Source organism: Mycteria americana, unplaced genomic scaffold, assembly GCF_035582795.1.
Source record: "Mycteria americana isolate JAX WOST 10 ecotype Jacksonville Zoo and Gardens unplaced genomic scaffold, USCA_MyAme_1.0 Scaffold_205, whole genome shotgun sequence".
NCBI lineage: Eukaryota > Metazoa > Chordata > Aves > Ciconiiformes > Ciconiidae > Mycteria > Mycteria americana.
Genome location: NW_027445545.1, coordinates 17676 through 40838, shown reverse-complemented (window position 1 = coordinate 40838; position 23163 = coordinate 17676). Strand labels below are relative to the sequence as shown.

At 68.9% G+C, this 23163-nt stretch overlaps 3 protein-coding genes and 1 long non-coding RNA gene across 7 annotated transcripts; 1 reads left to right on the top strand and 3 right to left on the bottom strand.

The window, feature by feature from the left end:
* Nucleotides 1–693: 693 nt before the first annotated feature.
* LOC142403342 (cyclin-dependent kinase 20-like) lies at nt 694–3439 on the bottom strand (the record flags this gene model as incomplete). Its single annotated transcript, XM_075489575.1, is given in 4 exon segments — nt 694–876; nt 878–988; nt 2115–2228; nt 3282–3439. Coding segments are annotated over 4 exon segments (483 nt in total), but the record flags the coding sequence as incomplete, so codon positions are not given.
* Nucleotides 3440–3828: 389 nt separating this feature from the next.
* PORCN (porcupine O-acyltransferase) lies at nt 3829–12931 on the top strand. Its single transcript, XM_075489572.1, is given in 14 exon segments — nt 3829–3908; nt 4007–4143; nt 5071–5096; nt 5098–5264; nt 6445–6488; nt 6659–6849; nt 8736–8866; nt 10767–10892; nt 11056–11156; nt 11262–11338; nt 11457–11520; nt 12243–12328; nt 12428–12538; nt 12637–12931. Coding segments are annotated over 13 exon segments (1362 nt in total). The 5' UTR covers nt 3829–3908; nt 4007; the 3' UTR covers nt 12739–12931.
* A 105-nt stretch (nt 12932–13036) lies between these two features.
* On the bottom strand, nt 13037–22742 carry SLC35A2 (solute carrier family 35 member A2). The gene is made up of 5 exons (XM_075489571.1): nt 22590–22742; nt 21112–21294; nt 18922–19073; nt 15249–15925; nt 13037–13282 (listed from the first exon to the last, which is right to left on the bottom strand). The coding sequence occupies exons 1-5, from the start codon at nt 22645–22647 to the stop codon at nt 13255–13257; spliced, it is 1098 nt and encodes a 365-aa protein (XP_075345686.1). The 5' UTR covers nt 22648–22742; the 3' UTR covers nt 13037–13254.
* Nucleotides 13289–15096, bottom strand: LOC142403340 (uncharacterized). 4 transcript variants are annotated; one of them, XR_012773645.1, is made up of 5 exons: nt 15013–15096; nt 14826–14865; nt 14708–14760; nt 14571–14618; nt 13289–14365 (listed from the first exon to the last, which is right to left on the bottom strand). It is a non-coding gene; the product is annotated as an uncharacterized LOC142403340 (long non-coding RNA). The 4 variants fall into 4 exon arrangements; XR_012773644.1 differs by lacking the exon at nt 15013–15096 and having other exon boundaries at nt 14826–14913; XR_012773642.1 differs by lacking the exons at nt 14708–14760; nt 15013–15096 and having other exon boundaries at nt 14571–14627; nt 14818–14913.
* Nucleotides 22743–23163: the final 421 nt, after the last annotated feature.

Below are 23163 nucleotides of genomic sequence, written 5' to 3'. Positions count from 1 at the left end.
AGATCTTGGGCTCCCCCCAACCCCTCCATCAGGGTCCTCCCACAGCACCTTATGGGGGTGTCCTCCCCCAACTCTTGGGTCCCCACCTAAATTTTGGGGTCCCCCCCACCCCCAAACCCCCTATACCCCCCCAACCCCATATCAGGGTCCCCCCGCATCCCACTATTGGGGTGTCCCCCCCCTTCCCCAAACTCCTGGGTCCCCCCCAAACTCCGGGGACCCCCTCTATAGATCTTGGGCTCCCCCCAACCCCTCCATCAGGGTCCTCCCACAGCACCTTATGGGGGTGTCCTCCCCCAACTCTTGGGTCCCCACCTAAATTTTGGGGTCCCCCCCACCCCCAAACCCCCTATACCCCCCCAACCCCATATCAGGGTCTCCCCACATCCCACTATTGGGGTGTCCCCCCCTTCCCCAAACTCCTGGGTCCCCCCCAAACTCCGGGGTCCCCCCTATAGATCTTGGGCTCCCCCCAACCCCTCCATCAGGGTCCTCCCACAGCACCTTATGGGGGTGTCCTCCCCCAACTCTTGGGTCCCCTCCTAAATTTTGGGGTCCCCCCCACCCCCAAACCCCCTATACCCCCCCAACCCCGTATCAGGGTCCCCCCGCATCCCACTATTGGGGTGTCCCCCCCCTTCCCCAAACTCCTGGGTCCCCCCAAATTCCTGAGTCCCCCCCCCCCATACACACATCCTGGGGTCCTCCCCCCCCCCGTATGCCTGGATTCCCCCTTAGATCTTGGGGTTTGGGGGGGTCCCGTCCCCCCCCAAATTTCGGGGTGTCCCCCCCCCTCACCCGATGCAGGATGTGCTGGCGGTGACAGTGTCCCAGGCCCCTCAAGGTCATGGCCAGCAGGGCCCGGACGCGGGGGGGGGGACAGGGGGGCGGGGGCGGCTCGCAGGAGCCCCCCCAAATCTCCCACCAGGAAATCGAAGGCCAGGACGACGGCGGGACCCTGGGCGAAGGCAGCACGGAGCCGGACCACCTTGGGGGGGGGGGGGGGCACGGAGAGGGGTTAGGGGGGACCCCAAAACTGGGGGGGACCCCAAAACCCTGGGGGGGACCCCAAAACCCCCCGGGGGGGGGGGAGACCCCCATATTCTCTCATAGGAGAATCCCGATATAGGTTGGGGGGGGGCATATAGGAGATGAGAGAAGGGTATGAGCGGTTTGGGGGGGCTCTGAGGGGTTTGGGGGGGACCCAGGAGTTTGGGGGGGACTCAGAGGTCCAGGAGAGGAGGGGGGACCCCCAAATCCTGCTGTGGGAGGAGCCCAAAACCCTGGGGTGGACCCCAAAACCCCCCGGGGGGGGGGGGGGGGGGGAGACCCCCATATTCTCTCACAGGAGAATCGTGATATAGGTTGGGGAGGGCATATAGGACATGACAGAAGGGTATGAGGGATTTGGGGGGGCTTTAAGGGGGGCTCTGAGCAGTTTGGGGGGGACCCAGGAGTTGGGGGGGGACTCAGAGGTCCAGGAGAGGAGGGGGGACCCCCAAATCCTGCTGTGGGAGGAGCCTGATGGGGGTTTGGGGGGGTACAAGGGGGTTGGGGGGACCCCAATATCTAGAGGGGGACCCAGGAGGGGGGGGGGGGGGGAATTAGGGGTCTACAAGAGAGGGGGACCCCCCAATCCTGCTGTGGGAGGAGCCTGATGGGGGTTTGGGGGGGCACCCTAAGATGTAGGGGGGGACCCAGGTGTCGGGGGGGGTTGGGGGACCCCCAAATCCTGCTGTGGGAGGAGCCTGACATGGGTTTGGGGGGGGGGGTATAGTAGATGAGGGGGGGTATAGGGAGTTTGGGGGGGACCTCAAGATCTAGAGGGGGACCCAGGAGTTTAGGGGGGTCCAGGTGAGGAGGGGGGGACCCCTAAATCCTGCTGTGGGAGGAGCCTGATGGGGGTTTGGGGGGGTACAAGGGATGGGGGGGACCCCAAGATCGAGAGGGGAACCCAGGTGTTGGGGGGAAGACGCAGGAATTCGGGGGGGGTCCCCAGTATCTGGGTGTGGGGGGGGCTCTAACATGGAATTAGGGGGGGTACAGGAGGTGAAGGGGGGACCCCAAGATCTGGAGGGGGAGCCGGGGGGGGGGGGGGGGGGGCACACACTCACGTGGGGGTGGTCCTCGATCTCCCGCAAGGCTTTGATCTCCCGCAGGGTTTGGGGGGGCACCCCCTCTTCGGGGCGCCGCAGGGGGACCTTCTTCAGGGCCACCATTTCACCTGTCTGGGGGGGCAGGGGTGTTTGGGGGGGGGGGGACCCAGACCCACAGACACCCCAAAAAGGGGACCCGGGCCCACAGAGCCCCCCCCAAAAAGGGGACCCGAGCCCACAGAGCCCCCCCAAAATGGGACCCAGGCCCACAGACAGCCCCAAAAAGAGGACCCAGGCCCACAGAGCCCCCCCAAAACGGGACCCAGGCCCACAGACAGCCCCAAAAAGAGGACCTGGGCCCACAGAGCCCCCCCCAAACAGACCCAGGCCCACAGAGCCCCCCCAAACAGACCCGGGCCCACAGACACCCCCAAAAAGAGGACCCGGGCCCACAGAGCACCCCCAAAAGGGGACCCAGGCCCACAGAGCACCCCCAAAAAGAGGACCCGGGCCCACAGAGCCCCCCCCCATAATGGGACCCGGGCCCACAGACACCCCCAAAACAGATACAGACCCACAGAGCACCCCCAAAATGGGACCCAGGCCCACAGAGCCCCAAAACAGACCCAGGCCCACAGAGCCCCCCCAAAACAGACCCAGGCCCACAGAGCCCCCCCCAAAATAGGACCCAGGCCCACAGACACCCCCCAAAACAGACCCAGGCCCACAGAGCCCCCCCCAAAATAGGACCCAGGCCCACAGACACCCCCAAAAAGAGGACCCGGGCCCACAGAGCCCCCCCCAAAATAGGACCCAGGCCCACAGACACCCCCAAAAAGAGGACCCGGGCCCAGAGAGCCCCCCCCCAAAATGGGACCCAGGCCCACAGACACCCCCAAAATGGGACCCGGGCCCACAGAGCCCCCCCAAAATGGGACCCGGGCCCACAGAGCCCCCCCAAAACAGACCCAGGCCCACAGAGCCCCCCCCAAAATAGGACCCAGGCCCACAGACACCCCCAAAAAGAGGACCCGGGCCCACAGAGCCCCCCCCAAAATGGGACCCAGGCCCACAGACACCCCCAAAACAGACCCAGGCCTACAGAGCCCCCCCCAAAATGGGACCCAGGCCCACAGAGCCCCCCCAAAACGGGACCCAGGCCCCCCCCCCAGCGCCCAGCCCCACCTCCCTGTCTTTGGCCTTAAAGACGACGCCGTGGGCGCCCTCTCCGATGCGGCCCAGCACGATGTACTGGTCCATACTGGTGGCGCTGGAAGGGATGAGGTGGAAAGCAGCGGGGCATCATGGGATGCTGGAGGACCGACCCCCTCCGACCCACAATGCCCCGCGCGGCTCCCCCCCCCCAGGTACCTGGCGGCCCACTGGCAACCGCGCCCCCCCCCTGGCAACCAGGCCCCGCCCCTAGAAACCCTGCCCCGCCCCTGGCAACCCCGTCCCGCTCCCCGGCAACCTCGCCCCGCCCCTGGCAACCAGGCCCCGCCCCTAGCAACCCGGTCCCGCTCCGCGGCAACCGCGCCCCGCCCCTGGCAACCAGGCCCCGCCCCTAGCAACTAGGCCCCGCCCCCTGCGACCGGCATCCCCCGCACCCTGGCAACCACATCCCGCCCTTGACAACGGCGGCCCCGTCCTCCGCCGCCATTTGGCCGCGCCGCGTTCTGATTGGTCATCCCTTCTGCGCGGGGAGGGAGAACGGGCGGTGATTGGTCGGTGGAAAGGCTCCGCCCCTTTCTCCTCAGGCCGGCGGCGTCGCTCCCCCTCAGCGCGGGCAGACGGCGGCGGCGCCGGGGGAAGGTTCGGGGCCGGGGCGGGGGGGATCCGAGCCGGGGTCCCGGGGGGGTCCCCACGGCCACCGATCCCCGTGTCCATCCCGTCTCCCTCCCCCCCCCCAGGATGGCGGCGCTGCCGCCGCGGGAGTTCGCGGCGCAAGTGCTGCCCGGCTGTGTGGTACCGACGGCGCGGCAGGGCCTGGCCCAGCTCTGGCCGCTGCTGCTGCTCTGCCTGGGGGCTCGGCTGCTGCACCGGCTGCGTGAGTGGGGCGGTATCGGGGGGGGACGACAAGGAGTTTGGGGGGACCCAGGCGTTGGTGGGAACACCCAAGAATATGGGGATGCCCAGGCATCGGGGGGGGGGGGGGCAGGAGCTTAAGGGGACCCAGGTATTTGGGGGGACCCCAAGGCAATGGGGGGGACCCAGGCATTGGGGGGAACCCAGGAGTTTAGGGGGACCTAGGCATCAGGGGGGGACCCAGGTATTGAGGGGGGCAGGAGTTTGGGGGTACTCAGATATTGGGTGGGGGGCACCCAGGGGTCTTGGGGGCAATGCAGGGGTCTGGGAGGGGGAGGGCAAGAGGAGTTTAGGGGGACCCAGACATTGGGGGGGGGGGGTACTCAGGGGTCTGGGGGGCATGCAGGGGTTTGGGGGGGTCAGGGGTTTGGGGGAGAGACCCAGGCATTGGGGGGAGGCCCACCCAGGAGTTGGGGGGGGCACCCAGGAGTGGGAGGGGGACCCAGACATTGGGGGGGGGTCACCCAGGGGTTTGGGGGGGGCACACAGGAGTTTGGGAGGGGCACCCAGGGGTTTGGGGGGGGGCACCCAGGCATTGGTGTGGGGCCACCCATGAGTGGAGGGGGGACCCAGGAGTTTGGGGGGGGCCACCCAGGAGTGGGAGGGAGACTCAGACATTGGGGGGGGGCCATCCAGGGGTTTTGGGGGGGGCACCCAGGCATTCGGGGGGCCCACCCAGGGGTTTTAGGGGGGCCACCCAGGAGTGGGAGGGAGACCTAGCATTGGGGGGGGGGGGACGGGATGACAGCCATGAGTTGGGTGGGACCTCAGACATCTGGGGGGGGGAACCCAGCCACCCCCCCCCATAAGAGCCCCCCATCCTACGGGGCCTTTCCCGGGGGGCCCCCCCGGCCGGGCTGACCGCCCCCCCCGTTGTCGGCGTGCGCAGCGCTGCCACGGGGGGGGAAGCACGCGGGGGGCGGCGGCGGGGGGCCTGCTGGCCCTGCACCATTTCTTCGGGGCGCAGGCGCTGTGGGTGGCCCTGCTGAGCGGGCTCTGCGCCCTCACCCTCCTGCTGAGCCGGGCCCGGGCCCAGCGCGGGCTCTGCCTCGCCCTGGCCGCCCTCAGCTACCTCCTGATGGGGTACGGGGGGTGCTGGGGGGGACTGGGGGAGACTGGGATTGAGGGGGGGGGCAGTTGGGGAGGCTGGGAGGAGGATTGGGGGAGATTGGGGGCGCTGGGAGGGGAGTTGGGGGTGTTTGAGGGGAGTGGGGGGGGTCTGGAGGTAACTGGGAGGGGTATTGGGGGAGATTGGGGGTGCTGGGAGGGGAGTTGGGGGTGTTTGAGGGGACTGGGGGGTTCTGGAGGTAACTGGGAGGGGTATTGGGGGAGATTGGGGGCGCTGGGATGGGAGTTGGGGGTGTTTAAGGGGACTGGGGGGGGTCTGGAGGTAACTGGGAGGGGGATTGGGGGAGATTGGGGGCGCTGGGAGGGGAGTTGGGGGTGTTTGAGGGGACTGGGGGGGTCTGGAGGTAACTGGGACAGGGATTGGGGGTGCTGGGATGGGAGTTGGGGGTGTTTAAGGGGACTGGGGGGGCGGTACTGGAGGTAACTGGGAGGGAGATTGGGGCGCTGGGAGGGGAGTTGGGGTGTTCGAGGGGACTGGGGGGACTGGGGGGGTTCTGGAGGTAACTGGGAGGGGGATTGGGGAGATTGGGGGTGCTGGAGGGGAGTTGGGGCATTGGAGGGGAGTGGGAGGAGACTGGGGAGCACTGGGAGGGTTCTGGAGGTAACTGGGAGGGGGATTGGGGGTGCTGGGAGGGGAATGGAGGGACTGGGGGGCACTGTGGGCATTCTGGAGGTAACTGGGAGGGGGACTGGGGGAGATTGGGGGTGCTGGGAGGGGAATGGGGGGACTGGGAGGGGACTGGGGGGTACTAGGGGGGTTCTGGAGGTAACTGGGAGGGGGATTGGGGGCACTGGGGGCGCTGGGAGGGGAGTTGGGGGCACTGGGAGGGGAATGGGGACACTGGGAGAGACTGGAGGGGAGTTGGGGGGGATTGGGGCTGCTGGGAGGGAGATTGGGGAGCACTGGGTGGATACTGGGAGATACTGGGGGAGAATCGGGGGCACTGGGAGGGGACTGGGGGACACTGAAGGTAACTGGGAGGGCACTGGAAGTAACTGGGAAGGCTTGAGACAGCATTGTGGTGGGTGGGGGGGAGACTGAGGGTAAACTGGGAGCTCTGCTGTGGAACTGGGAGGGGGGGGCAGTGGGAATAACTGGGATGAACTGGGAGTAACTGGGAGCCCCCCCTCGCAGGGAGCTGCACATGGTGGACACCGTCACCTGGCACAAGATGCGAGGTGAGACCCCGCACCCCGGCTTGGGGGGTGCCCCCCCCCCCCCCCCCCAAAAAAAAAACCCTGGGCCCCCCCCAAACGCCTGGGTCCCTCAGGGGGTGCCCCCCCCCCATATCCCGGGGGTGCCCCCCCCATATTTGGGGGGTGCCCCCCTGATTTTGGGGGGGGCTCAGGGGCGCAGATGGTGGTGGCGATGAAGGCGGTGTCGCTGGGCTTCGACCTGGATCGGGGGGCCGGGGGGGGGCCGGGGGGGGAGCCCTCCCCCGCCCAGGTTTTGGGGTACCTCTGCTCCCCCGGCTCCGTCGTCTTCGGGCCCTGGGAACCTTTCGGGGCGTACCTGCGGGCCGTCGAGGGGCCCCCCCTGGTACGGAGCGGGGTACGGGGGGGGGATTTGGGGGGGCCTTGAGGGGTGGGGAGGGGATTTGGGGGGGACATGAGGGAATTTGGGGGGATCTGGGGGGGCCTTGAGGGGTGGGGAGGGGATTTGGGGGGGCATGAGGGAGTTTGGGGGGGCCTTGAGGGTTTGGGGGGGATCTGGGGGGGCCTTGAGGGGTGGGGAGAGGATTTGGGGGGGCATGAGGGAGTTTGGGGGGGTCTGGGGGGGGCCTTGAGGGGTGGGGAGGGGATTTGGGGGGGACATGAGGGAGTTTGGGGGGGGCTTTGAGGGGTGGGGAGGGGATTTGGGGGGGACATGAGGGAGTTTGGGGGGGCCGGGGGGGGCTTTGAGGGTGGGGAGGGGATTTGGGGGGGCATGAGGGAGTTTGGGGGGGCCGGGGGGGGGCTTTGAGGGGTGGGGAGGGGATTTGGGGGGGCATGAGGGAGTTTGGGGGGGTCTGGGGGGGCCTTGAGGGGTGGGGAGGGGATTTGGGGGGGCATGAGGGAGTTTGGGGGGGCCTTGAGGGTTTGGGGGGGATCTGGGGGGGCCTTGAGGGGTGGGGAGAGGATTTGGGGGGGCATGAGGGAGTTTGGGGGGGTCTGGGGGGGGCCTTGAGGGGTGGGGAGGGGATTTGGGGGGGACATGAGGGAGTTTGGGGGGGTTTGGGGGGGCCTTGAGGGGTGGGGAGGGGATTTGGGGGGGCATGAGGGAGTTTGGGGGGGTCTGGGGGGGCCTTGAGGGGTGGGGAGGGGATTTGGGGGGGCATGAGGGAGTTTGGGGGGGCCTTGAGGGTTTGGGGGGGATCTGGGGGGGCCTTGAGGGGTGGGGAGAGGATTTGGGGGGGCATGAGGGAGTTTGGGGGGGTCTGGGGGGGGCCTTGAGGGGTGGGGAGGGGGTTTGGGGGGGACATGAGGGAGTTTGGGGGGGTCTGGGGGGGCCTTGAGGGGTGGGGAGGGGATTTGGGGGGGACATGAGGGAGTTTGGGGGGGTCTGGGGGGGCTTTGAGGGGTGGGGAGGGGATTTGGGGGGGACATGAGGGAGTTTGGGGGGGCCGGGGGGGGGCTTTGAGGGGTGGGGAGGGGATTTGGGGGGGCATGAGGGAGTTTGGGGGGGCCTTGAGGGTTTGGGGGGGATCTGGGGGGTCCTTGAGGGGTGGGGAGAGGATTTGGGGGGGACATGAGGGACTTCGGGGGGGTCTGGGGGGGCCTTGAGGGGTGGGGAGAGGATTTGGGGGGGCATGAGGGAGTTTGGGGGGGTCTGGGGGGGGCCTTGAGGGGTGGGGAGGGGATTTGGGGGGGACATGAGGGACTTCGGGGGGGTCTGGGGGGGCCTTGAGGGGTGGGGAGGGGATTTGGGGGGGGACATGAGGGAGTTTGGGGGGGTCTGGGGGGGCCTTGAGGGGTGGGGAGGGGATTTGGGGGGGACATGAGGGAGTTTGGGGGGGTCTGGGGGGGCCTTGAGGGGTGGGGAGGGGATTTGGGGGGGCATGAGGGAGTTTGGGGGGGCCTTGAGGGTTTGGGGGGGATCTGGGGGGGCCTTGAGGGGTGGGGAGGGGATTTGGGGGGGCATTGAGGCTTTGGGGGGCATGAGGGAGTTTGGGGGGGATCTGGGGGGGGCATTGAGGGTTTGGGGGGATCTGGAGGGGGGCACTGAGATTTGGGGGGGCACAAGGGAGTTTGGGGGGGGGCCCATAGGATTTGGGGGGCACGAGGGAGTTTGGGGGGGGTCATAGAAGATTTAGGGGGCACGAGGAAGAACCTGCCTGTCACCGAGGGGATCGGGGGGGGGGAGGGGGGGGGCACTGGGAATTGGGGGGGTGCCCAGAGGAGGATTTTGGGGTCCCCCCCGACCCCCCCGCGCCCCCCCCCCCCCAGAGCGCGGCCTGGGCCCGCAAGGGGCTGCGCAGCCTGGGGCTGGCCCTGCTCTGCCTGCTGGTCTCCACCTGCCTGGCCCCCTTCCTCTTCTCCTGCCTCCTGCCGCTCTACGGCGCCCGCGCCCTGCGCCGGTGAGACCCCCCCCAAACCCCCCCAACCCCCCCCTGCGCCCCCCAACCCCCCCCTGCCCCCCCAAACCCCCCTCTGCCCCCCCAAACCCCCCCAACCCCCCCCCCCCCCCCGGCATCTCCCTCCCTGACCTGTCTCTCCTTGCCTTGCTGCCGCCCAGGAGCGTCTTCGCTAGGTGAGGGGGGGGCATGGACGGGGGGGGGGGGGCACGGGGGGGGGGGGTTGGGGGGGCACGGAGGGGGTTTGGGGGGCATGGAGGGAGTTTTTGGGGCGCATGGAGGGGGTTTTGGGGGCGCATGGAGGGGGTTTTGGGGGGGCACAGGGAGTTTTGGGGGGCATGGAGGGGGTTTTGGGGGGGGCACAGGGAGTTTTTGGGGGGCATGGGGGGTTTGGGGGGGCACGGGGAGTTTTGGGGGGCATGGAGGGGGTTTTGGGGGGGGCACGGGGAGTTTTGGGGGGCATGGAGGGGGTTTTGGGGGGGGCACAGGGAGTTTTGGGGGGCATGGGGGGGTTTGGGGGGGCACGGGGGGGTTGGAGGGCATGGGGAGGGTTGGGGGGGCACGGGGGAGTTTTGGGGGGCACGGGGGGGTTGGGGGGGCACAGGGAGTTTTTGGGGGCAGGTGGGTTTGGAGGGGCACGGGTGGGGTTTGGGGGGCACAGGGGAGTTTTGGGGGGGCACGGAGGGGTTTGGAGGGGCACGGGTGGGTTTTGGGGGGCACAGGGGGGTTGGGGGGCACGGGGAGGTTTGGGGGGGCACGGGGGGGTTTTTGGGGGGCGTGGGGAGGATGGGGGGGTTTGGGGGGCACGGGGGTTTGGGGGGATATGGGGGTGCAGAGATGGGGGTGTGGGGATGGGATGGAAAGGGGAGGTGGGGGGGGACATGGGGGGCTTGGGGGGACATCGGGGCGACAGGGGACACGGGGGGCTTGAGGGGGGGACGCCGGGGTGACAGGGGACATGGGGGGGCTTGGGGGGACATGGGGGGGACACCAGGGGGTTGAGGGGGTGATGGGGGACATGGGGGGGTTTTGGGGGGACACGGGGGGGGACATAGGGGTGTATGGATGTGGGGGGGACACCAGGGGGCTGAGGGGGTGGCAGGGGACACGGGGGGGGACACAGGGATGACAGGGGACATGGGGGGGCTTGGGGGGACACGGGGGGGGACATAGGGGGACATTGGGGTGACAGGGGACACGAGGGGCTGGGGGGGGACATAGAGATGCAGGGACATGGGGGGACACAGGGGGTTGAGGGGGTGACAGGGGACATGGGGGGGACACGGGGGGGGACATAGGGGTGTAGGGACATGGGGGGACACGGGGTTGAGGGGGTGACAGGGGACATGGGGGGGGACACAGGGGGTTGAGGGGGTGACAGGGGACATGGGGGGGGACACAGGGGGTTGAGGGGGTGACAGGGGACATGGGGGGGGACACAGGGGGTTGAGGGGGTGACAGGGGACATGGGGGGGGACACGGGGTTGAGGGGGTGGCAGGGGACATGGGGGGGACACGGGGGGGGACATAGGGGTGTAGGGACATGGGGGGGACACGGGGTTGAGGGGGTGACAGGGGACATGGGGGGGGACATGGGGGTGACAGGGGACACGGGGGTGCAGAGACATGGGGGGGACACGGGGTTGAGGGGGTGACGGGGGACATGGGGGGGGACATGGGGGTGACAGGGGACACGGGAGGGACACGGGGGTGCAGGGACATGGGGGGGACACAGGGGGTTGAGGGGGTGGCAGGGGACATGGGGGGGACAAGGGGGAGACGCACAGGGCGCTGTGGGGACGCTGGAGGGGGGACAGAGGGGACAAAGGGGGGACACGAGACGCGGGGGTGAGCGTCCCCCCAAATCTCCCCCCCCCCCTTGCTGTGTCCTCCCATCCGCTAGGTGGCTCCGCGCCTACGAGAGCGCCCTCTCTTTCCACTTCAGCAACTACTTTGTGGCTTTCCTCTCCGAGGCCACCGCCACCCTGGCCGGCTCCGGCGCCTCCCTCCACCACGACCACCTCCGCTGGTGAGGGACCCCGCGCCCGGGAGGGACCCCCGCCTCCCAGGTGTCCCCCCCGCCGCCTGGGAGAGGGGCCTCGGCGTCCGAGGAGGGGGGACCCCGGTGTCCTGGGGGGGGACGGGGACCCGGTGTCCGAGGAGGGGACCCCGGGTGACGATGGCCCCCTCAGGGACCTGGCGGTGTCGCGGCCGCTGCGGGTGGAGCTGCCGCGCTCCATGGCCGACGTCGTCACCAACTGGAACCTGCCCATGTCCCGCTGGCTCCACACCTGTGAGGCGACTGGGAGGACTGGGAAGGGTTACTGGGAGCGCTGGGGAGGGGGCGGGGTGGGGGGGGTGGTGTTACTGGTTTAACTGGTGTCACTGGCCTCACCAGACGTGTTCCAGACCGCTCGCCGCCTGGGGACCTTCGCCGCCGTGCTGGGCACCTACGCGGCCAGCGCCCTCCTCCACGTGAGCCCCCCCCTAACACCCCCCGGGGCCCCGCCAAACTCCCCCAGGGCCCCCCTAAACCCCCCCCGAGCCCCCCAAACCCCCCAGGGCCCCCCCAAACCCCCCTGTCCCCCCCCAGGGTCTCAGCTTCCACCTGGCCGCCGTCCTCCTCTCCCTCGGCCTCATCACCTACGTGGAGCACGGTCAGCGCTGGCCCTTTAAGGCCTGGGGCGTGGCCGATGGGGGTGGGGGCGTGGCCGAGGGGTGGGGGCGTGGCCAAGAGGGTGGGGGGGCGAGGGGATGAGGAGGGGAGAGGAGTAAGGAGGGGAAGGGGTGGGTGGAGCCTGAAGGGGTGGGGAGGGGCTTATGGGCTGTGGGAGGGGCCTTGAGGGGGTGGGTGGGGCTTAAAGGGAGGGGGTGGAGCCTGGGAAGCAGGGTGGGACTGAGGGGGTGGGTGGAGCTGAGGTGGGGGTGGGTGGAGCCTGGAGGGCTTTGCAAGGAGCCTATAGGGAGTGGGAGGAGCTAAACGGGGCTGTGGGTGGGGCCAATAAGGTGTGGGTGGGGCTAAATGGGGCTGTGGGTGGAGCCAATAAGGTGTGGGTGGGGCTGCATGGGGCTGTGGGTGGGGCCAATAGGGTGTGGGTGGGGCTAAATGGGGCTGTGGGTGGGGCCAATAAGGTGTGGGTGGGGCTAAATGGGGCTGTGGGTGGGGCCTGGGGGCATGGGCAGGGCTGAGGGAGTGTGGGCGGGGCCTACAGGGTGTGGGTGGGGCTATGCTCAGTGGGTGGAGCCTAGGTGGAGTGTGGGTGGAGTTTTGGGGGTGTGGGTGGAGACTGCAGAAGGTGGGTGGGGCAGAGGGAGTTGTGGGTGGAGACCTGGGGGGCGTGGCCAAGCCATGACCCCACCCCCATCCACCCCCCCCCAGTGCTGCGGCAGCGCCTGGCCGCCATCTTTGACGCCTGCGTCCTCTCCAAGCGCTGCCCCCCCGGCTGCAGCCACCGCCACAAGGACGTGAGCACCCGGGGACGGGGGGGGGACCCCGGGCTGGGGGCGTGGGGGGGGGGGGGTTTGGGGCGTCACCCCGCCCCCCACGCCCCCCCTTTCCCGCAGGCGCTGTGGGTGCGGGGGCTGAACGGGGCGCTGGGGGCCGTCGCCCTCTTCCACCTCTCCTACCTGGGGGCCCTCTTCGACGTGGAGGCCGACGACGCCGTCGAGGAGCAGGTCGGGAACCCCGAAACCCCCCTGAAACCCCCCAAAATGGTCCGTCCCCCCCCCCCCCCAAAAACCCCCGCCCCCGACGCCATTTTGTGTCCCCGTAGGGTTATGGGATGTCCTACACCATCCGCAAGTGGTCGGAGCTGAACTGGGCCAGCCACTGGGTGACGCTGGGCTGCTGGGTGCTCGCCTGCCTCCTGCGCTGAGGGGAACTGGGAGGCACTGGGAGCACTGGTTTTGCGGGGAGCACCATTAAGACCGGCCGCTCTTTCCCCCCACCCCGGGCCCTTCTAGGCCGCCGGGAGGCTCCGCTCTATGGTCTTACCCGCCTTCCCCGGGGAGCGGGCGGAAGTGGCGTCCCGCGGCCGCTCTAGGCCCAATAAAGGCTCCTCTCGGTGGTTCCCGCTCGCTCCTTGCTCGCCGGCCAATGGGAGCGCGGCGGGGGCGGGGCCGGGCGGCGCATGCGCGGAGGGGTCCCCGCCGCCTATAGAGCTGCGGGGCCGGAGCTTGACCGAAATCGGCTTAATTCACCCGAAAAGCGCCGTTAGACGCGATCGGCGCGGGGCCCCTATAGGGCTGGGCAGGGGGCGCGGAGCCCCTGTGGAGTGTGTGGGGGGGACGCGTCTATAGGGCCTTTGGGGGGTGTACAGCTCCTATAGAGCCCGGGGGGGGTCCGTATAGCCCCTATAGGGCCCGGGGGGGGGGGGGGGCGGTTGATCCCGTCAGGAGCCCTTGTCCTTGGAGGGAGACCTGCAAGAGAGAGAGAGACCCCGGGGCTGAGGGGGGCCCTATGGCTCCTATATGGCCCCGGGGGGGGGGGGTGTCCCTATGGATCCTATACACCCCCAGGGGGTCATCATGTATCCTATATGCCCATAGGAGGGGTCCCTATGGCTCCTATACGGTCCTGGGGGGGGTTGCCCTATGGCACCTGGGTCTTTATGGTGCCCAGAGAGACCTTATGGGACCTATACATCCGCGGGGTCCCTATGGCTCCTATATGCCCCCAGGGGGGGGTCCCTATGGCTCCTATACAGCCCCAGGGGAGTCCCTGTGGCACCTGGGGAGGGTCTTTATGGTGCCCAGAGAGACCTTATGGGACCTATACATCCGGGGGGTCCCTATAACTCCTATACGCCCCTAGGGGGGTCCTTCTGTATCCTATATGCCCTTAAGGGGGCTCCCTATGGCTCCTATATGGCCCCGGCTGGGTCCCTATGGCACCTGGGGAGGGTCTTTATGGTGCCCAGAGGAACCTTATGGGACCTATACATCTGGGGGGTCCCTATGGATCCTATATGTCCCTATGGCTCCTATACACCCCCGGGGGGGGTCCCGTATCCCATACGGCCCCAGGGGGGCTCCCTATGGATCCCATAGGGCTCTACGCGGGGGCGTTAGTGGGGTTAGTGCCCCCCTCCCCCCAGCACGCGGCCGTTAACCAAATCCGCCTTTATTAGCCCCGAGTCGCCGTTAAAAACGCGCCCCGGCCCCCCTCCCCCCCTATAAAATCTATACATTCCGCCCCTCCCCCCGGGGGGCCCCGCTAACGAAGCGGGACCACCCCTAACGAACGGGGGAGGGGGGGGGCAGGGCCCCCCGCCGCCTCCTAACGAACCCCCAGCCCCTAACGAGCCCCAAGGGGGCCCTGGCACCTAACGAACCCCGATGGATTCCCCTCGGCTAATTAACCTCCGCCTCCGGGTGCCCGGCACCTAACGAACCTTCCTGGGTGCCCGGCCCCTAACGAACCTTCATTGGGTCCCCAGCACCTAACGAACCTTAATGAGTCCCCGCCACCTAACGAACCTTGACCTCTGGGTCACCCAGCACCTAACGAACCCCAGTGGGTTCCCCAGCACCTAATGAACCTTAATGAGTCCCCATTACCTAACGAACCCCACCACCTAAGGAACCCACCAGGTCCCTCCCCTAACGAACCTTAACGGGTCTTCGTCACCTAACGAGGTCCCCCACCGCCTAATGAACCTTAATGGGTCCCCCACCACCTAACGAACCCCACCAGGTCCCCCACCACCTAACGAACCTTAATGGGTCTTCATCACCTAACGAGGTCCCCCACCACCTAATGAACCTTAATGGGTTCCCCATCACCTAACGAACCCCAAGATCTGGGTCCCCATCACCTAATGAACCTTAATGGGTCCCCATCACCTAACGAACCTTAATGGGTCCCCCACCACCTAACGAACCCACCAGGTCCCCCACTGCTTAACGAACCTTAACGAGTCCCCACCACCTAACGTACCTTAATGGGTCCCCACCACCTAACGACCCCCACCACCTAACGAACCTTAATGGGTCCCCACCACCTAACGAACCTTAATGAGTCCCCATCACCTAACGACCCCCACCACCTAACGAACCCTAATGGGTCCCCACCACCTAACGAACCTTAATGAGTCCCCACCACCTAACGACCCCCACCACCTAACGAACCCTAATGGGTCCCCCACCACCTAACGACCCCCACGATCCGGGTCCCCCACCAGGTCCCTCCTCCCCTAACGAACCTTAACGGACCCCCCACCATTAACGAACCCCGCCGGGTCCCCCACCACCACCACCACCCCACCACCGCCACCGCCTCCTCCCCCACCCCTCCCCACCCCCCCCTTCCCCTCCCCCAACCGCCAGCCGGGGGGGGATGGGGTGGGGGTGGGCGGGGGCGGGGCTCCCTCAGGCCCCCACTGACTTGCCGCCGCCGCCGCCGTCCTGCTGCCGTCCCTCGCCGCCGCCGCCGCCGGCGTCGCCGCGGGGCCGCCCGTAGAGGTAGACGGCGGCCAGGACCATGGCGGTGCCGGCCAGGAAGGGAGCGCGGGGGCGGAAGCCGAAGAGGTGGACGGAGGCGACGGTGGACGCCAAGATGGAGAGGGCGGTGGCGAAACCCTTCAAGATATTGTCGGCGTAGCGGACCACCACGGCTACCAGTAGCCCTCCGGCCGCTTGGTTGACCACCACCGCCCAAACGGCCGGGTTGTAACCGTAGAAGAAACCCAAACCGGCCACCGCCGAGCCTTCGGCGGCCACCATGGCGGCCAAACCCACCGCCGTCCCCACCGCGCCCAGCTGGACGTTGCGGACCCAGATGGAACCTCCCGTGGTCTTCAACAAGCGTTCGAAGTAAACGCCGGCGAAACCGGAGGAGAGGCAAGAGGCGGCCACGGCGGCCAAGCCCACGGCGTAGCTCTGGGGGGGAGCCTCGGCGGGGGAGGGGGAGCCCCCCGGGGCGGCGCGGGCCTGCTCGGCCTGGACCAGGGCCACCCCGGCGAAGAGGAGGGCGAGGGAGAGCCACTGGAGACGGGAGAGGGACGTCCCCAACAGGAGGACGGAGAAGATGGCGGTGGTGAGGATCTTCAGCTGGTAGGTGACCTGCGGGGACGGGGACGGGGAGGAGGTCGTCAGCGCCGTGGGGCTGAGAGGGAGGAGGTGGCCGCCACCGTGGGGACGGGGACGTGGGGACGCCACCGTGGGGTGAGGGACGTGGGGACGGGGACGCCACCGTGGGGTTGAGAGGGAGGAGATGGCCGCCACCGTGGGGATGGGGACACGGACATGGGGACGGGGACGCCACCGTGGGGTGAGGGACATGGGGACGGGGACACCACCATGGGGTGAGGGACGTGGGGACGGGGACACCACCGTGGGGTTGAGAGGGAGGAGATGGCCGCCACCGTGGGGACGGGGACGTGGGGACGGGGACGCCACCGTGGGGCCGAGACCAAGGAGATGGCCACCACCGTGGGGACGGGGACGTGGGGACGGGGACGCCACCGTGGGGTTGAGAGGGAGGAGATGGCCGCCACCGTGGGGACGGGGACGTGGGGACGGGGACGCCACCGTGGGGTTGAGAGGGAGGAGATGGCTGCCACCGTGGGGACGGGGACATGGGGACGGGGACACCACCATGGGGTGAGGGACGTGGGGACGGGGACGCCACCGTGGGGCCGAGACCAAGGAGATGGCCACCACTGTGGGGACGGGGACGCCACCGTGGGGTGAGGGACGTGGGGACAGGGACAGGGCCAGCACTGTGGGGTCAAGACCAAGGACACGGCCACCACCATGGGGACGCGGACATGGGGACAGGGATGGGGACACCACCATGGAGCCAAGACCAAGGAGATGGCCACCACCATGGGGACGGGGACTTGGGGACCGGGACGTCATCGTGGGGTCAAGACCGAGGAGATGGCCACCACCGTGAGGACATGGGGATGGGGACAGGGACACCACCGTGGGGTTGAGACCAAGGACGTGGCCACCACCACGGGCACAAGGACACGGAGGTGCCACCATGAGGATGGGGACACCACCACGGAGCCACGGTCAAGACCAAGGATGGGACCACCACCACGGGGACAGGGACACGGGGATGCCCCCGTGAGGATGGGGACGCCACCATGGCGTCGAGACCAAGGATGTGGCCACCACCATGAGGACGGGGCCACCACCATGGGGATGGGGACGTGGGGATGGGGACGTGGGGATGGGGACACCACCATGGGGTCAAGACCAAGGATGTGGTCACCACCATGGGGACAAGGACATGGGGACAGGGACAGGGACAGCACCATGGGGTCAAGACCAAGGACGTGGCCACCACCATGGGGACAGGGACACCACGATGGCACGAGGGACATGGGGACAGGGACGGGGACACCACCATGGGGTCAAGACCAAGGGCACGGCCACCACCATGGGGATAGGGACCCCACGACGGCATGGGGGACATGGGGACAGGGACGGGGACACCACCATGGGGTCAAGACCAAGGGCACGGCCACCACCATGGGGACAGGGACATCACCACGGGGTCAAGACCAAGGACGTGGCCACCACCATGGGGACAGGGACATCACCACGGGGTCAAGACCAAGGACGTGGCCACCACCATGGGGACAAGGACATGGGGATGGGGACAGGGACACCACCATGGGGTCAAGACCAAGGGCACGGCCACCACCATGGGGACAAGGACATGGGGACAGGGACGGGGACACCACCATGGGGTCAAGACCAAGGGCACGGCCACCACCATGGGGACAGGGACACCACGACAGCATGGGGGACATGGGGACAGGGACGGGGACACCACCATGGGGTCAAGACCAAGGACGTGGCCACCACCATGGGGACAGGGACACCACGATGGCACGAGGGACGTGGGGACAGGGACGGGGACACCACCATGGGGTCAAGACCAAGGGCACGGTCACCACCATGGGGACAGGGACACCATGACGGCATGGGGGACATGGGGACAGGGACACCACCATGGGGTCAAGACCAAGGACGTGGCCACCACCATGGGGACAGGGACACCACGATGGCACGAGGGACGTGGGGACAGGGATGGGGACACCACCATGGGGTCAAGACCAAGGACACGGCCACCACCATGGGGACAAAGACATAGGGATGGGGACAGGGACATCACCATGGGGTCAAGACCAAGGGCACGGCCACCACCATGGGGACAGGGACACCACGACGGCATGGGGGACATGGGGACAGGGACACCACCATGGGGTCAAGACCAAGGACGTGGCCACCACCATGGGGACAGGGACACCACGATGGCACGAGGGACGTGGGGACAGGGACGGGGACACCACCATGGGGTCAAGACCAAGGGCACGGCCACCACCATGGGGATAGGGACCCCACGACGGCATGGGGGACATGGGGACAGGGACGGGGACACCACCATGGGGTCAAGACCAAGGGCACGGCCACCACCATGGGGACAGGGACATCACCACGGGGTCAAGACCAAGGACGTGGCCACCACCATGGGGACAGGGACATCACCACGGGGTCAAGACCAAGGACGTGGCCACCACCATGGGGACAAGGACATGGGGATGGGGACAGGGACACCACCATGGGGTCAAGACCAAGGGCACAGCCACCACCATGGGGACAAGGACATGGGGACAGGGACGGGGACACCACCATGGGGTCAAGACCAAGGGCACGGCCACCACCATGGGGACAGGGACACCACGATGGCACGGGGGACATGGGGACAGGGACGGGGACACCACCATGGGGTCAAGACCAAGGGCACGGCCACCACCACGGGGACGGGGGGATGGGGATGGGGACAGGGACATCACCACGGGGTCAAGACCAAGGACACGGCCACCGCCCTGGGGACAAGGACACGAGAACGGAGACACCACCATGGGGACAACACGGCCACCACCGCTGTGCCAAGGCCACCACTACATCGCAGACGCTGGGGACGCCGCGGGGACACCGAGACGCCCAAGAGCCGGGGCGAGGGACAGGGGCGGGGACGTGGGGGTCCCCCCCGCGCGCCACCGCGTCCCCGAGGTCCCCAAGCGTCCCCGAGGTCCCACCTGGAAGGTGGCGGCGGGCAGGTTGGAGATGGCCACGTACTGGAGGTTGTTCTGCAGGGTGTAGATGAGGGAGGGGACGGCCAGGCGCAGCGTGTCCCCAAACTGTCCCACCACCGCCTCGTGCAGCGTCACCGCCGTCTGCCGCACGCTGCCTGGGGGGGGGGGGGACACACACAGGGGGGTCAGGGCCCCTTGTCCCCGACGGGGGGGACAACGGTGTCCTCTGTGCCACCGCCGTGGGGCTGGAGATGCTTGTGTCCCCTCATGTCCCCACCGTGTCCCTTTCCATCCACTCACGTCCCCCCCGTGTCCCCTCACGTCCCCCCCCGTGTCCCCTCGGGTCCTCCATGTCCCCCTCACCTCCCCTGTCCCCTCATGTCCCCCCACCATGTCACCTGTGTCCCCTCATGTCCCCACCGTGTCCCTTTCCGTCCACTCACGTCCCCCCCGTGTCCCCTCACGTCCCCCCCGTGTCCCCCCGATGTCCCCTCGGGTCCTCCATGTCCCCATCACCTCCCCTGTCCCCTCATGTCCCCACCGTGTCCCTTTCCATCCACTCACGTCCCCCCCCGTGTCCCCTCGGCTCCTCCATGTCCCCATCACCTCCCCTGTCCCCCCATGTCCCCCCACCACGTCACCCGTGTCCCCTCATGTCCCTACCGTGTCCCCTTCCACCCCCGGTGTCCCCTGTTGTCCCCCCCACCCGTGTCCCCTTGGGTCCTCCATGTCCCCCTCGCATCTCCTGTCCCCTCATGTGTCCCCCCCCCCCCCCCCCCGTGTCCCCTCACGTCCCCCCCCCGTGTCCCCAACTCCCCATGACGCTGCAGCAGCAAAAGGACAACACCCCCCACCGTGTCCCCCCATCTCCCCCCCCCGTGTCCCCTGCTGTCCCCAGCCGTCCCCACCTCTCCCCACGGGGCTCCACAGCGGTGGCAAGTGCCCCGCGTGTGCCCTGTGTCCCCCCCCCGTGTCCCCTGGTGTCCCCACCTCTCCCCACAGGGCTCCATGGCAGTGGCAGGTGCCCCACGTGCGTCCTGTCCGTCCCCCCCCCCCCCCATGTCCCCTGCTGTCCCCAACCGTCCCCATGGGGCTCCACGGCAGTGGCAGGTGCCCGGTGTGTGCCCTGTCCCCCCCCCCGTGTCCCCTGCTGTCCCCACCTCTCCCCACGGGGCTCCATGGAGCAGCAGATGCCCTGCATGTGCCCTGTCCCCCCCCCCCCCGTGTCCCCTGCTGTCCCCAACCGTCCCCACGGGGCTCCACCACAGCGGCAGACGCCCCACGTGTGCCCTGTGTCCCGTCCCCCCCCGTGTCCCCTGCTGTCCCCAACTGTCCCCACCTCTTCCTGTGGGGCTCCACAGCAGCAGCAGACGCCCCGTGTGTGCCCTGTCCCCCCCCCCATGTCCCCTGCTGTCCCCAACCGTCCCCAAGGGGCTCCACGGTGGCAGCAGACGCCCCGCGTGTGCCCTGTCCCCCCCCGTGTCCCCTGGTGTCCCCAACCGTCCCCACCTCTCCCCACGGGGCTCCATGGAGCAGCAGACGCCCCGTGTGTGCCCTGTCCCCCCCCCCATGTCCCCTGCTGTCCCCAACCATCCCCACCTCTCCCTGTGGGGCTCCACGGCAGCAGCAGACGCCCCGTGTGTGCCCTGTCCCCCCCCCGTGTCCCCTGCTGTCCCCAACCGTCCCCACAGGGCTCCACGGCGGCAGCAGACGCCCCGCGTGTGCCCTGTCCCCCCCCGCGTCCCCTGCTGTCCCCAGCCGTCCCCACCTCTCCCCATGGGGCTCCATGGAGCAGCAGATGCCCTGCATGTGCCCTGTCCCCCCCCCCCCGTGTCCCCTGCTGTCCCCAACCGTCCCCGTGGGGCTCCACCACAGTGGCAGACGCCCCGCGTGTGCCCTGTCCCCCCCCGTGTCCCCTGGTGTCCCCAACCGTCCCCACCTCTCCCTGTGGGGCTCCACGGTGGCAGCAGACGCCCCGCGTGTGCCCTGTCCCCCCCCGTGTCCCCTGCTGTCCCCAACCGTCCCCACCTCTCCCCACGGGGCTCCATGGAGCAGCAGATGCCCTGCATGTGCCCTGTCCCCCCCCCCGGTGTCCCCTGCTGTCCCCAACCGTCCCCGCGGGGCTCCACCGCAGCGGCAGACGCCCCCCCCGCCTGTGCCCCCCCCCCCCGTCCCCGCGCCGCCGTCCCTCACCGCGGTGCTGGAGGAGGAGGAGGAGGAGGCAGGCGCAGCCCTTCAGCGCCTCGGCCATGACGACGGCGGTGGTGGGCAGGAAGCGCTCCCCGGGCAGGGTGCGCACGTAGCGGATGCTCAGCACCAGCGAGGCGTTCTGCACCACCAGCACCCCCAGGCTGGCGTACTTCACCCGCCGCGACGCTGCGGGGGGCGCGGGGCGCGTCACGGGGGGGCGGACCCACGGCGGACCCACCGCGGACCCACGGCGGACCCAGGGTGGACCCACGGCAGACCCAGGGTGGACCCGGGGCCCCTCTGCCCCGCAGCCAAAGCGGCTCCCGGCCACTGGTGTCTGCCCCCGGGCTCTGCCAGCCCCACGGCTCTGCCCTATAGCCCCCCTCAGAGCCCTATAGCCCCCCTCAGAGCCCTATAGCCCACCCCGCTCTGCCCTATAGCCCGCCTCAGACCCCTATAGCCCCCCCCTGCCCTATAGCCCACCTCAGACCCCTATAGCCCGCCTCAGACCCCTATAGCCCGCCCCGCTCTGCCCTATAGCCCGCCTCAGAGCCCTATAGCCCACCCCAGAACCCTATAGCCCACCCCAGAACCCTATAGCCCACCCTGCTCTGCCCTATAGCCCACCTCAGACCCCTATAGCCCCCCCCTGCCCTATAGCCCACCTCAGAGCCCTATAGCCACCCCACTCTGCTCTATAGCCCACCTCAGACCCCTATAGCCCCCCCCTGCCCTATAGCCCACCTCAGACCCCTATAGCCCCCCCCTGCCCTATAGCCCACCTCAGAGCCCTATAGCCCTCCCCGCTCTGCCCCATAGCCCGCCTCAGAGCCCTATAGCCCCCCTCAGAGCCCTATAGCCCACCCTCCTCTGCCCTATAGCCCCCCTCAGAGCCCTATAGCCCACCTCAGAGCCCTATAGCCCCCCCCTGCCCTATAGCCCACCTCAGAGCCCTATAGCCACCCCACTCTGCTCTATAGCCCACCTCAGATCCCTATAGCCCCCCCCTGCCCTATAGCCCACCTCAGACCTCTGTAGCCCACCACGCTCTGCCCTATAGCCCACCTCAAAGCCCTATAGCCCCCCAGTCTGCCCTATAGCCCCCCTCACTCGGCCCTATAGCCCCTCTCAGCCCCCTATAGCCCCCCCACTCGGCCCTATAGCCCCCCTCACCCCCCTCCAACCCCCTGTCTGCCCTATAGCCCGCCTCAGCCCCCTATAGCCCCCCTAATCTGCCCCATAGCCCCCCTCAGCCCCCTGTAGCCCCCCAGACCCCCTTACTCTGCCCCACAGCCCCCCCCGGTCCGCCCTATAGCCCCCCCTCAGCCCCCCCAGTCCACTCCGTGTACCCTATAGCCCCCCCCGACCCCCTTACTCCGCCCTATAGCGCCCTATAGCCCCGCCAGACCCCCCTATAGGCCCCTATAGCCCCCCCAGACCCCCCTATAGCCCCCTATAGCCCCCCCCCGGCCCCTCCTCACCTGTCGACGGCCCCGGGTGGCCGCCGCCGCCACCGTCGCCCCCTCCCGCCGCTGCCATGGTGGCAACTGCCCGGCTACAGCGCGGCACTTCCGCATTGTGCGTCACATCCGCTTCCGGCCACGGAGCGGCACCGCCCAGAGCGGTGTGGGGCGGGAGCGGGGGAGGGAGCATAGAGAGCGGGCGGGACGGCTAGAGAGGAGCCCCCGGAGGACTTGGGAGGCCTCCGGCAGGGCCATAGAAGCACTGCGCATGCGCGGCCGCCACGGTCCCGCCACGCCCCTTCCCCCGCCCCTTCGCCCAGCCGGCCAATCAGCGCCTCGCCTGGCGCCCTTCCCGCCCTTTCCAACGGCCGCCTCGCGCCCTTCCCGCCACGCTCCTCCTTCCACCCACCGCCCAATCCCCGCCCGCCCCCTTCCACCCACGGCCCAATCCCCGCTCGCCCCGCCTCCTTCCCCCTCCCGCCCAATCCCCGCCCGCCCCCTTCCACCCACCGCCCAATCCCCGCTCGCCTCGTCGGCCGCGCCCCCTTCCACCCACCGCCCAATCCCCGCCCGCCTCCTCCCCCCCCCCCCA